The sequence below is a fragment of the Lepus europaeus genome, chromosome 12 (genome assembly GCF_033115175.1).
Source record: "Lepus europaeus isolate LE1 chromosome 12, mLepTim1.pri, whole genome shotgun sequence".
Lineage (NCBI taxonomy): Eukaryota > Metazoa > Chordata > Mammalia > Lagomorpha > Leporidae > Lepus > Lepus europaeus.
The window spans coordinates 22,729,599-22,742,367 of NC_084838.1; the positions used below are offsets into that span (position 1 = coordinate 22,729,599).

The 12,769-nt window shown below is 41.6% G+C and overlaps 1 protein-coding gene across 1 annotated transcript in view; it reads left to right on the forward strand.

Annotated features, from left to right (window-relative positions):
* ECPAS (Ecm29 proteasome adaptor and scaffold) overlaps window positions 1-12,769 on the forward strand; it is a 115,877-nt gene that overhangs the window by 13,044 nt on the left and 90,064 nt on the right. Inside the window, exon 2 of the mRNA XM_062207765.1 lies at window positions 9,168-9,298. Within this exon, the coding sequence (XP_062063749.1) occupies window positions 9,168-9,298 (131 nt within the window). The remainder of the gene's footprint in view (window positions 1-9,167; window positions 9,299-12,769) is intronic.

Genomic DNA, 12,769 nt, shown 5'->3' on the forward strand with positions numbered 1-12,769 from the left:
CGTGGGATTGCTGCTGCTTTAAAAATGAAGACTTATGGAATTGTATCTTTTTCCTTGGCAACACCTTCCCTTTGTGTGTGGAGCCAGTTGTGAACTGGCTTAAGTGAAAATGAGGTCCTTAGAAGGAGTTGGGAAGTCCTGTGGAGCCAAGAGGGGCTTTCGAGAAGAGTTCAGAACTCTGGCGTAGAAGTCATTGGACTTGCCTCCACGTCTTTCTCTCTGATGTTGTGCTTCGTGGGGTGGGCTGAAGGTGCTGGTGTCTTACTCTTAATCTAGTCACTCAGAGGAGGCTTACCTCTTTGATCCCAGTTTTGATGACCTTAGGAAGGGATGAATTGTGCCAAGAACCTGTCCCTGGCACATTGGCTGTAGCCAGTGTACAAAGTCTTGTTACACTTAGTTGTGTAGTAAGATCTAGTATCTTCATCTACTTTTCTCTGCTTCAACCTGTAGCTAGAAAGAGCATTAGAGGTAGACTGGCTAGGGTTTGAAACTTACCCCTGCCACTTAATTGCCTTGCCAACTTGGTTGACAGTGTTTTGTAGGCTGTTTCCTCACTTGTAAATTGGAACTAGTTTTGCCTAGTTGGTAGGTCATGCGTTGGAGGGTGGTGGTGTGTTCCAGTGTGCCTGTGTAGGGTGAAGACCTCTCTGGGTTCAACTTCTGATGTTGTGTTTGTGTCTTACTAGCTTGGTGACCTTTGGTAGGTCAGGTTATGAGTCCCAGTTTTTAAGCTGTAAATGTAGAGAGTATCTCTACCTCAGTGTTTTTTCTGAGGCTCAAAAGGCCACCTTAAACTGCTTTATGACTATGGTGTGTATTTGTGTGTGTATATGTGTGAAGTATAAAGTAAGTTCATAAAAAATGTATAATATGAATAAATATGCATGATTTCAGTTTCTTTTGCACCATGTTAACCATGTTGCCTTTTAATTCCATCTTCACAAACTTTTTGAAGTATCCTTGTATGCAAATCAGAATAAAGTAAATACCTTAGGAAAACTATTTCTTCCTTTTTAAAAAATATTTTCATTTTATTTGAAAGATCTTTCATCCACTGGTTCACTTCTCAAATGCCTGCAACAGCCAGGGCTGGGCCAGGCCAAAGCCAGAAGTCTAGAACTCTATCTGGGTCCCTGAGGTGGGTGTCAGGGACTTAAGTACGTGAGCCATTACCTGCTGCCTCCCAGGAATCTGGCATGGAGCTTGGACTCAAAGCCAGGAACTCTGATGGGATGTAGGGGTCCCAAGAGGAGATTTAAACTGCACCAAATGCATCCCACCCCCACCCCCACCCTCGCCAAAATATTCCTTTGTGAAATCTTTTATTATACTATGTTTCCATGATCTTTTTTTAAAAAAATAATTTATTTACTAGAGAGAAAGGGGGGAGAGAGGGAGGAGGAGGAAATAGAGGAGGAGGAGAGAGAGAGAAAGAGAGAGAGAGAAAGAGAGCAAGCATGCTTTCATCTGCTTGTTTACTCCCCAAATGCCTGTGATGGCCAGTGCTGGGCTGAAGATATAGCCTAGAGCCAGGAGCTCCATCCAGGTCTCTCATTTGGGTTGCAGGAACCCAGTTCCTTGAGCCATCACTGTTACTTCCCAGGGTCTGCGCTGGCAGGAAGCTAGACTCAGCAGCAGAGCCTGCATGTCAAACTGAGACACCGTGATACAGGACATGGGTGTCTTAACCAGTGTCCCAACTGCTAGGCCAAAATGCCTATGCCATTAATAGATCTTCATTAAAATACTTTTTAGCTTTAGATTATTAATTGATGTATGATGTGAGGGCCAGTAGTTTAGATATTTTCAGCTTTCCCTTCTTGCTCAGCTTCTACTTAAGACCTTCAATTTGTGTGTATTTTGAAATTTATCTTCATATTCAGAAAAAATTTGGTTCTTTCTAGAAAATTTTAGCAGCCTTAAAAAATCTGAAACCTGGGGCTGGTGCTGTGGCATAGCAGGTAAAGCCTGCACGCCGGCATCCCATTTGGGCACCAGTTCAAATCCCCGGGGCTGCACTTCCAATCCAGCTCCTTGCTAACATGCCTTGGAAGGCCAGAGAAGATAGCCCCAGTGCTTGGACCCCTGCACCAGTGTGGCAGACCTGGAAGAGGTTCCTGGGTCCAGATTGGCCCAGCTGCAGCTATTGTGGCCATTTGGGGAGTGAACCAGCGGATGGAAGATCCCTCTCTCTCTCTCTTCCCTTCTCTCTCTGTGGCTCTGTCTTCAAATAAAATAAATAAGTCTTAAAAACAAAAAAACTGAAACTTACCGCTCAGAAATAACCATGCTTTCATTCTAATTTACACAACTAATTCATGTATATGAAATAAATTAATAACAGTATAAATTAAACAAATAGAAAAGAGTCCTGTGAAATGCTACTCTCTCTCTTTTTTTTTTTTTTAAAGATTTTTATTTGTTTACTTCAAAGTCAAAGTTACAGAGAGGCAGAGGCATAGAAAGACATCTTCCATACGCTGGATCATTCCCCAGGTGGCTGCAGTGTCTGTAGCTGCACCGATCAGAAGCAAGGAGACAGGGGCTTCCTCCGGGTCGCCCACATGGGTGCAGGGGCGTAAGGACCTGGGCCATCCTCTATTGCCCTCCCAGGCCACAGCAGAGAGCTGGATCGGAAGTGGAATAGTCAGGACTTGAACTGGCGTCCACATGGGCAGCTTTACTCGTCACTGCAGAGCGCCAGTCCCAATGCTGCTATCTTAAATTCAGTCCTTTCCCTGTTTCTTTAAACTGTATGTGTGTATACATAAATGTGTGTGTGTATATATATATATATATATATTTTTTTTGCATACTTTCTGAGGAATGTTTTGGTGTTTAGGTTGTTCTTTAAAGGTGACATATCTAAGGAAACTGATTTATTGTTTTTTCCTTTTTCTACATGTTTTTCCCACAAGTAATAAATGGTATGAGTGAAAAACTAGTAATTATAGGTGTATTACCTTTTTAAGTCCTGTAAGAAGATAGCTTTACCTGCTTAACTCAGAAGTCAAAGTTATTTATTTTAGACCATTTTAAGAATGAGTAATTTGTCTGGATAGCATTATTACCTTAAAACTCTTTTGATAGTGTTATTTCTTAGTTCTGAAAGTATTAAGTTATTTCTATTTTATAGGATAACCTTGGGTAACAATGAAGTCCTTTAGCCTATCTTGGTCATTTTTTCCTTGGAAGTAGTAGGAGGAGAGGATGAAACTAAAGACAGGTGAATGGTATGAATTGAATAATTACTTAAAGGAAAGTAAGTGAATTTTTTTAAAGACTTATTTATTTTATTTGAAAGGCAGAGGTACAGAGAGGCAGAGAGAGAGAGAGAGGTCCTCCATCTGCTGGTTCACCTCCCAGATGGCTGCAGTGGCTGGAGCTGCACCCACCTGTAGCCAGGAGCCAGGAGTTTCCTCCAGATCTCCCACGAAGGTGCAGGGGCCCAAAGACTCAGGCCATCTTCCACTGCTTTCCCAGGCCATAGCAGAGAGCTGGATTGGAAATGGAGCAGCTGAGACTCGAACTGCTGCCCAGTATGGGATGCTGGCACTGCAGGTGCAGCTTTACCTGCTATGCCACAGTGCCAGCCCCATGAATATATTTTTAATATATTTTTTCCTCTTAAGTGAATATAGTAGTTGACGTGAGCTAAATTGGAAAGTGTATGTTTGTGTGTTTTGTTATTTATGGTTTTGGTTTGGCATTTAAGACCTTCATAGTTTTGATAGTTTTCCTTTGGGAGCAAATGTTCTTATTAATTTGAAAACTTTTTTGTATAGAATTGGAAATAGTGAATGTCTTTGTCTTGCTCCTGAACTCGGGAAAGGTGCTTAGTGTTTTACTAGAAAGTATATTTGTTGTAATTTTTTGCAAACATCCCTTAACAGATTAAGAGAGTTGTCTTCCTAGTATATTCAGCATGGAGAGTTTATTTTCATCTGTTTTACACGAGTCGGAATGTTGCATGTGATCAGATACCTTTTCTGAGGGAGGCATTTGGCAGGGACACCACTTGGAATACCCACATCCTATAATGGAATTCCTACTCTGCTTCTGATCCAGCTTCCTGTTAATTTGCATCCTGGCATGCAGCAGGTGATGGCTCAGGTACTTGGGTCCTTGTCACCTACATAGGAGACCCAGATGCAGTTCTAAGCTTTGGCCTGGTTCAGACTGGCTGTTGTGGACATTTGGGGATTGAACCAGTGGATGAAAGTTTCTGTCTTTGTCTCTCTCTTTTTACCATTCAAGTAAATCACAATAATAAATAAAAATTTAAAAATACCTTTTCTGAATATGCTGAGATGATCTTGATTGTTATTTATTTTGTTAGTGTGGTTGATTGCACTGATTTAAATGTATACCAACTTTACATGAAGGGGATAAGTCCCATTTTAGCATGATGTATGAGCATTCCCCTTTTATATGCCACTAGATTTGATTTGCTACTACAGTCATGTTCTGCATGACAATGTTTTGGTCAGTGACAGATTGTGTATGTGATGATAGTCCCATAACATTATAGTGCCTCATTGTAGCCACCTTAGTATGTGTAAGTACACTCTATGATATAGGGCAGTGATGAAATCAGCTACCTACACATTTTCCAGAACATATCCCTGTGTTAAGAGTACATGACTGTATTTTACTTATGAATTTAATATTTTGTTATTTAATTGTGTGTATTCATGAGAGAGTTATTTTATTTGCTTTTGGGATACCCTTGTTTGGTTCTGGGGTTGTGCTTACCTCTTAATGCAACAGGAAGGCAATGTCTCATCTCTGGAAGAGGTTGTGAAGAATTCAGTGAATTCATAAGGTCCTGGCATTTTTCTTTTTAAATAATACATTCAATATTTGTGCTAATTTGTGCTAATTGTGGTAATTTCTTTTTAAATAATAGATTCAGTATTTGTGGTAATTTAAAATGACTTTAACCTGTTTTTAAAGGCAGATGTTTCAATTGCAAGTTTTATCATTGAAGTGTTATCATTAGAAGTAATAAAAGAATCCTTTAAATGACTCTGTACCCAGTGTGTCTCCATTTGATGAATTCTTCTGTCCCCGAGGTGTTATATGTAGTATGGGACTTTAGCTTTTGGCCTGACTTGGTTTTCCTTTGGGGTTAGTAACATCCAGCTTATGTGGATATTGTGGGTGAGATTCTGTTAATACCTGTAACTCATTTTCTGTTCCCAGCTGATGGAATGTGTATTCTCAATATTTGATAGGCTCCTGATTTCTTTATTTTTGTAATAGTAGTTTGATTTATTAAAAAAAAAAAGGCAGTGAGCATTTGGCCTAGTGGCTCAGGTGCTGGTTAGGATGCCCATGTCATATTAAGAGTCCTGGCTCATATTCCTGATTCCAGCTTCATTGTCACTGAAGATCCTGGAGCCAGCAGGTGCTGGCTGAAATAGTTGAGTTTCTGCCTCACCCACGTGGGAGTCCTGGATTGGGTTCCTGGCTGCTGGTTCTGATCCCAGCCCAGTGCTAGATGTTGGGGGCACTTGGTGAGTTAACAGATGGGAGTTCTCTCTCTGCTTCTCCAGTAAAGAAAATAAAAGGGGCTAAAATTCAAGGAGTAATGTATTGTTGCAGTTACTAACTCCACATTATATATTTTATATGGTATGCATTTACTTAGAGTTAGGGACTGTGCTCACTTTTGGGTTCATGCATCCTCACATGTGACTAGCTACCTACAGATCAGGAGTCCCACAAATTCTGTCAGGTTCAATCATGTGCCCGAGTGACTCAAAATTCAGCAAAACCCTTTGCTTATGATTACAGTTTTATAGCAGAAGGATGCAAGTTAGAACCAGCCAGTGGGGCAGACGAGTAGGGCAAGGTTGGGGAGGGCTCCAGATGGGAAGCTTCTGCGGCCCCACATTGCTCTCCCAGCACGCTGATGTGTGATGATTCACACAGAGGGTACTGCTGACCGGGGAAGCCTCGCTGAGCTTTAGTGTCCAGGGCTTTCCTTGACCAAGTATGATTGAAATGTCGTCTGTGTGACTTGATTTCTAGCTCCCTGGCTCAAAGCTGCAACATTCTGATCCTGCGATTTTTCTATCTGTCCCTCTCTCTTTCTCTTTCTGTTAGGATTGATTTATTTGAAAGGCAGAGTTACAGAGAGAAAGAGGAAGACAAAGATCTTTCATCTGCTGGTTTACTCTCCAGATGGCTACAATACTCAGGGTTGGGCCAGGCTGGAGCCAGAAGCTTCTTCTGGGACTCCCACGTGGATGGCAGGGTCCCAAGCATTTGGGCCATCTTTTGCTGATTTCCCAGGCCATTAGTAGGGAAGAGGAGCATCCGGAACTTGAGCCAGTGCCCATAAGGGATGCCAGTGTCGCAGGCAGTCGCTTAACCTGCTGGGTCATATTGCCAGCCCCATATAGTTAGTTGTAGAGTGATCAGCCCTCAAACTGAGATATCCTTAGGGATCCACTGTGAGTTCCTTCCTTAGCATAAGCTCTCAAGGGGTGATCAGAGGGTCCTGCCATGAACAGAGGTAGTGTAGTTGCTGGCTGCAGTGCCACGTTGTAAGGTTACTTCCCCAGAATGGAGCCAGAGGTCTACAGAGATCTGTTGTTACTCAGTTACATGAAATAGGCATTCAACATGATAGCTGCATATAATATTATATAATGTTTCACACCCTCCCAGCGTCCTGGTGCAGCTGCCTTGTGTTGCTCTTTGTAGACAGGAAAATTACCTGAGAGTTTTACTTTATTAACTAAAACCAGTAAGGAAGGTGCCATGAAAATACGGGTTCATTGGCTTCACTATATCTCTTAAAGTCTCCAAGAGAACTGTTAATTGGGCTTTCACAAGTGATAGTAATTATAGTTTGTGAATATTGGCCATTTAAATTTTTGTCATGTTCTCAATGTGCATGTTTGTGTATGCACACACATAAAATCTAGATGTTTGACAGAAGTTCTTCTTAATTGGTTGATGTGAAACAAAGGATATTTTCTCAAGTCACATTTGTGACTGACATTTGGAAAACCTTGGCTGTATGTTTTTGTATTTTTTTCAGCCATTAGGCACTGGGGTGAGTGTTGTGGTCAGTTTGTGTGGACCAGGGCTGCTATAAATTTATGTGTACTAACTTCTGTTAGGTCTTGCACACTGCTTATGGCTGTTTATTTTGCTGGTTTCCTTTTCTTCACTGTGACAATTGGAAACCTTTGCCTACTACTGTCACACCTCTCGTTAGCCCCAACCCTGGCCTCCAGTTCTCCACAGAGGACATTGCACCAGTGAAAGCCATCAGAAGGGAATTCTTCCGGGCTTTTCCATAAAATTTAGAACACTGATCTAGTCAGTACCAGTGCTTCTGTTTGCCTCCTGTTATTAACAGAGATGGCCTCCTTCTATCAAAGGTAGTTCCTCAAATGTCCTGACCCTCTTTTATTCTCAGGCTCCCCTTTCAGGAATTTTCTCTCCTCTTTAATTTCTCTATCTTCTGTGGCTTTTCTCATCATTTAAACATATTCAGATCTCATTTGATCGAAGCAATGAAAAATGATGGTTATTTCTTCCCCACATCCTTTTAATCTTCCGCTGATTCCGGTACCTTGTGCAGTCTGCTTTTGCCTTTGCCACTTCATTGAAACTGCTTGAGCCAAGGTCAGATGTAAACTCTCTTGGTAAAAACACTGGATTCTGTTCAGGTCTTAGCTACATCATTTGGAATGATTCACTGCTGCCTCCTGGAAACTCCATAATAACTCTTCTGACCCAATCCTCAGTTTCTTCCTATTTTTGTCTATTGCCTGTCCTTCCCTTTTTCAAATGCTTCTTCTATCCTTAGATGCTGCTGTTCTCAGGCAGCTTGTGTGCAGTTATTGTATATACAATATGTGTGTATGTGCATACACAGCATAAACATACATACAGACAGACGTGCGAGGTAAATCTGGACAATGTCCATGATTTTTTCATCACGCTGTGTACCTGTGGCCGCCAAGCTCTGGCATAAAGTAGGGTTTAACTACATACTCGAATGAATCAAAGAGTGACCTAAATAAGGGAGTGATCGCTGCGTGGACGGAAGGGTGAATTTAGATGAGCAGGGAGGGAGGAGGAGGAGGAGGAGGAGGAAGGTTGAATTGCAGTTTGTCATGATTTATGTGGGCTGCTTCTTTATAGCAGTGAGCTTTTTCTAGTGATGTTTTCTGACTTTAAATTTGTATATTTTTCCATTTGTTGTGAGTACTGCCTGAATGAGACACTTTTGAACCTTTGGACATTTTCTCAAGCAGAACTCCTTGGAAACAGGGTCATTATCGCACATAGGTGGATGGTGCAGGCAAGGCGTTTTAGATGACAGCTACTTTCAAGTTCTTACTCTGCTGCTCGTTAGCTTAGGGACTCCTGAAGACTCCCTGCTTTTTCATGTTACACAATCTTTCCAACTGTGTAAGTCCAGTACACATTTTTATGTAGATTTCAAAATAAATTTTTCTCTTGGAACAAAGTTATGTGAGTATAATAATTTGTGTGCTACAGTTGTGCATGTGTGTTTCATATTTTTGTAACTTATTTCACAATGAAGATGATTAAAAAATCCTATAAGACTAAATTTTTTTACATCCCTTCATATACAGAAGAAAATTCCAGATAGCTCAGACTTGAATGCAGAGAGCATCCTCCATGATTTTTTTTTTTAAACAACCATGACTTTCTTTGAGGGGCTTGGGTATCCCTTCTCCCAGCATAGTTCAGGGGCCGGTGATACTGTGTTTGGAGAAACTTCAGAGCTGTATTGTCCTTGGCACCTGGTGAGAGTTTTCCTGCCTTGATCTGCTAGCAGGGTCTAAACTCCTTTGAAATCTTGTATTCTTTCTCATCTCCAAGTCCTTTTGAAAAACTCAGGAACTTTCTGTGATTTAGGACAGAATTTTATTCTTCTTGGCTTTGTTTTCCTCCCTTCTAGAGGTCAGTTAAGCATAACAGTTGTAACACAATTAGCTAGTAAACCTCTAGTGTTGTGCAGCTATCTCAAGAGTCATCTGTGTACAGGGCTGGATATGGCTAAAGTTTTGAGTGAAGGGTTTGCAGTACAGGAAGAAGAATTAAGCTATAAGAAGTCTTGATCATATTTTATTTGCTAAATTATCTTTTTTTTCCTTTTTAAATTGTAGATCAGCTTGAACGGGTCTTTTTACGGCTTGGCCATGCTGAAACAGATGAACAGTTACAGAATATTATATCTAAATTCCTCCCTCCAGTTCTGCTCAAACTGTCCAGCACCCAAGAAGGAGTACGTAAAAAGGTAAGTATGTTGGGACAGTTGTGGGAAATAAATGACAAATGAATAATATATATTCCAAAGTGAGTTTTCCATTTCCATTGTTGAAATCTAGGTTCATGATCTTAATAATGGCCCTTCAAAACGGAGAGTAAATCTAGAACCAGCTGTGGTGATTTAAAAGGAGCTTTTGTTTGCTTAGCAAAGCTGCATTTAGTATCAGCTGTACACTTGGCATCAGTGCCAGATAGTTATTCTGGAAGGTATGGAAGCTTGATCTAAAATCCTTGCTCCTGAAAGTCAGGTGGTTATGGGGCAAAAATGTTCTTCAACCACTGGCTGGCAGTGAACAGGGGTACTTTAGAAACTTCATATAAAATGGACTTTTAAGTTAAGTTTATTGTGATGCAAAAAATTTGAAATCTGGGGCTGGTTTTGTGGCTCAGCGGCTTAAGCCGCTGCTTGCTACACTAGCGTCCAATATCAGAGCACTGGTTTGAGTCACAGGTGCTTTACTTCTGAACCAGCTCCCTCCTGATATGTCTGGGAAAGAAGCAGATGATTGCCAGGTATTTGGGTCCCTGCCACCCACGTGAGAGACAAGGATGGTATTCCTGGTTCCTGACTTTGGCTTGGTCCAGCCCTGGCCATTGGGACTATTTGGGGAGTGAACCAATGCATGGAAGATCTCTCTCTTTGTCTCTATCTCTGCTTCTCAAATAAGTAAAATCAGTCTTAAAAACATTGAAATCCATGCAGGTACATAGTTTTTTTTATTTTTTAAATTAAATTAATTAATTAATTGATTTTGACAGGCAGAGTGGACAGTGAGAGAGAGAGAGACAGAGAGAAAAGTCTTCCTTTGCCGTTGATTCACCCTCCAATGGCCGCCGCGGCTGGCGCGCTGTGGCTGGCGCACTGCGCTGATCCGAAGGCAGGAGCCAGGTGCTTCTCCTGGTCTCCCATGCGGGTGCAGGGCCCAAGGACTTGGGCCATCCTCCACTGCACTCCCGGGCCATAGCAGAGAGCTGGCCTAGAAGAGGAGCAACCGGGACAGAATCCGGTGCCCCAACCGGGACTAGAACCTGGTGTGCTGGCGCCGCAAGGCGGAGGATTAGTCTATTGAGCCACGGCGCCGGCCCCCATAGTTTTTTATAATATGTGTTTCTATGAACTTTTTGAAGAATCCACAGATGCATGAATTTCAAGACTTTCTGCACCAAAATAAACTTAATTTTTTTAAAGATTAATTTCTTTGAAAGTCAGAGATACACAGAGAGAAGCAAGGAGAGGTAGAGAGAGAGAGAGAGAGAGAGAGAGAGGTCTTCCATCTGCTGGTTCACTCCCCAATTAGCTGCATTTTATTTGGAAGGCAGAGAGAGAGAGAGAGAGACAGACAGACAGACAAGAGATCTTCTGGTTCACTCCTCAAATGCCACAACAGTCAGGGCTAGGCCGGGCACCTGGAACTCAATCATGAGTGTTCCCTGTGGGTGGCAGGTACTCTAATGCTTGAGCTGTCACCAGCTGTCTCCCCAGATGCCTATTAGCAGGAAGCTGGATTCAGAAGCAGAGCTGTGACTCCAACCCAGGCACTCTGATATGGGATGTGGGCGTCCCAAGTGGCATCTTAAGTGCTGTGCCAGACACCTGCCTGACATGTCGTTTCATTTGATCTTCATAATAGCCTTTGAAATGTTACCATTTGGTTTCTACAAATGAAATTAATAATAATGGCTTAAAGCATTGAATGTTTATGTGGCCATTGTCTCATTTTGCATTATATAGATACTTTTACTGAAAGATGAAGAAACTGAGGGTCAGAGAAGTTAAATAATTTGCTTTATTTCACATGACTAACAGTGGGGTTTACAAATATATTTTCTGCTAGGTACTGCCTCTAGTCATGGTTAAGTGTGTTCTTTCTTTATATTATGTATGAACGTGAATTCAGTACACAAAAGATCAATTAAGGGAAATCATTTGAGGGTAGACAACAGGATGACTTGGGAAACAAAAGTTTTCCTGCATGTTTTGTTTTCATTTGATGTACATTTCCCTTTTTTTTCTATTTTGAAGTATAGCTGCTTTGTCAGACTTGATGATTTCTAGAGTCATGTACTAATATTAATGCTTCTTGCAGATTATAAAACCAATGTAATAATTGGATTTAGTAATTCTTAATAAAAAGTTATAAATACTAAACACAAATCTACAATGCATTTACTACTAAGGGACTTTTTCCTGCTATATAAAATTAGACTCATATGAAAGAAAATTTTAAAAATATTTTTAAAATAAATATGAATATGAAGAAAAAAGTATAAATAATCTCAATATACAAACTTTTATAATTGATGAAACTAAAATTGTACTGTGTTTTGTCTGTTGTAAGGGATTTTTGATTTCCTTACTGTCAATTTGATAAGGCACATTAGACTTAACCAGAATATTCTGTAGCATAGCTGATAATTTATTATTATTATTATTTTTTTTATTTTTATTTTTATTTATTTATTTATTTTTTTAATTTTTGACAGGCAGAGTGGACAGTGAGAGAGAGACAGAGAGAAAGGTCTTCCTTTTGCCGTTGATTTACTCTCCAATGGCCGCCACGGTAGCGCGCTGCGGCCGGCGCACCGCGCTGTTCCGATGGCAGGAGCCAGGTGCTTCTCCTGGTCTCCCATGCGGGTGCAGGGCCCAAGGACTTGGGCCATCCTCCACTGCACTCCCTGGCCACAGCAGAGAGCTGGCCTGGAAGAGGGGCAACCGGGACAGGATCGGTGCCCCGACCGGGACTAGAACCCGGTGTGCCGGCGCCGCAAGGCGGAGGATTAGCCTGTTGAGCCACGGCGCCGGCCGGCATAGCTGATAATTTTTGAGTAAATTGGGCAAAGGAGAAATAAAAGTTTGAGATTTCTGCTGACGTGTCATTAGTATACATTTCCTATTTTAAGGAAAAAGACTTGTCATGTAGAATTCTCCTTTATAGCTAGTTTTGTATATTCAGACTCATCAGAATAGCTAAAAATTTAAATGTGATCATATACCGAGGAGCAATACATGCACTGGTGGTAGGAGCATCAGTTAGTGTAACCAGTTTGGAAACATCTACTGATGCATACTGCATGACAAAGCACTTTTAGTCCTGGCTTATAGAAAACATGAAGAGAGATCTTCTATCTGTTGTCTCACTCCCCAAATGGCCACAATGGCTAGGGTTGGTACGACCCAAAGCTGCAGCCTGGAGCTCCATCTGGGAATCTCAGGTTGGTGGCAGGAGCCCAGAGTACATGGGCCATCTTCTGCTTTCCCAGGTGCATTAGCAGGGAGCTAGGTTGGAAGCAGAGCAGCTGCAATTTGAACCAGTGCTGTGATAGGGGATGCTGATGTTGAAGGTGGCAGCTTATCTCACTGCACCACAATGCCAGCCCTTGGAGTCCCATCCTGCCTGTGCCACTTGCTGGCTCTGTATCCTTGGCCAGGTTACTTTAC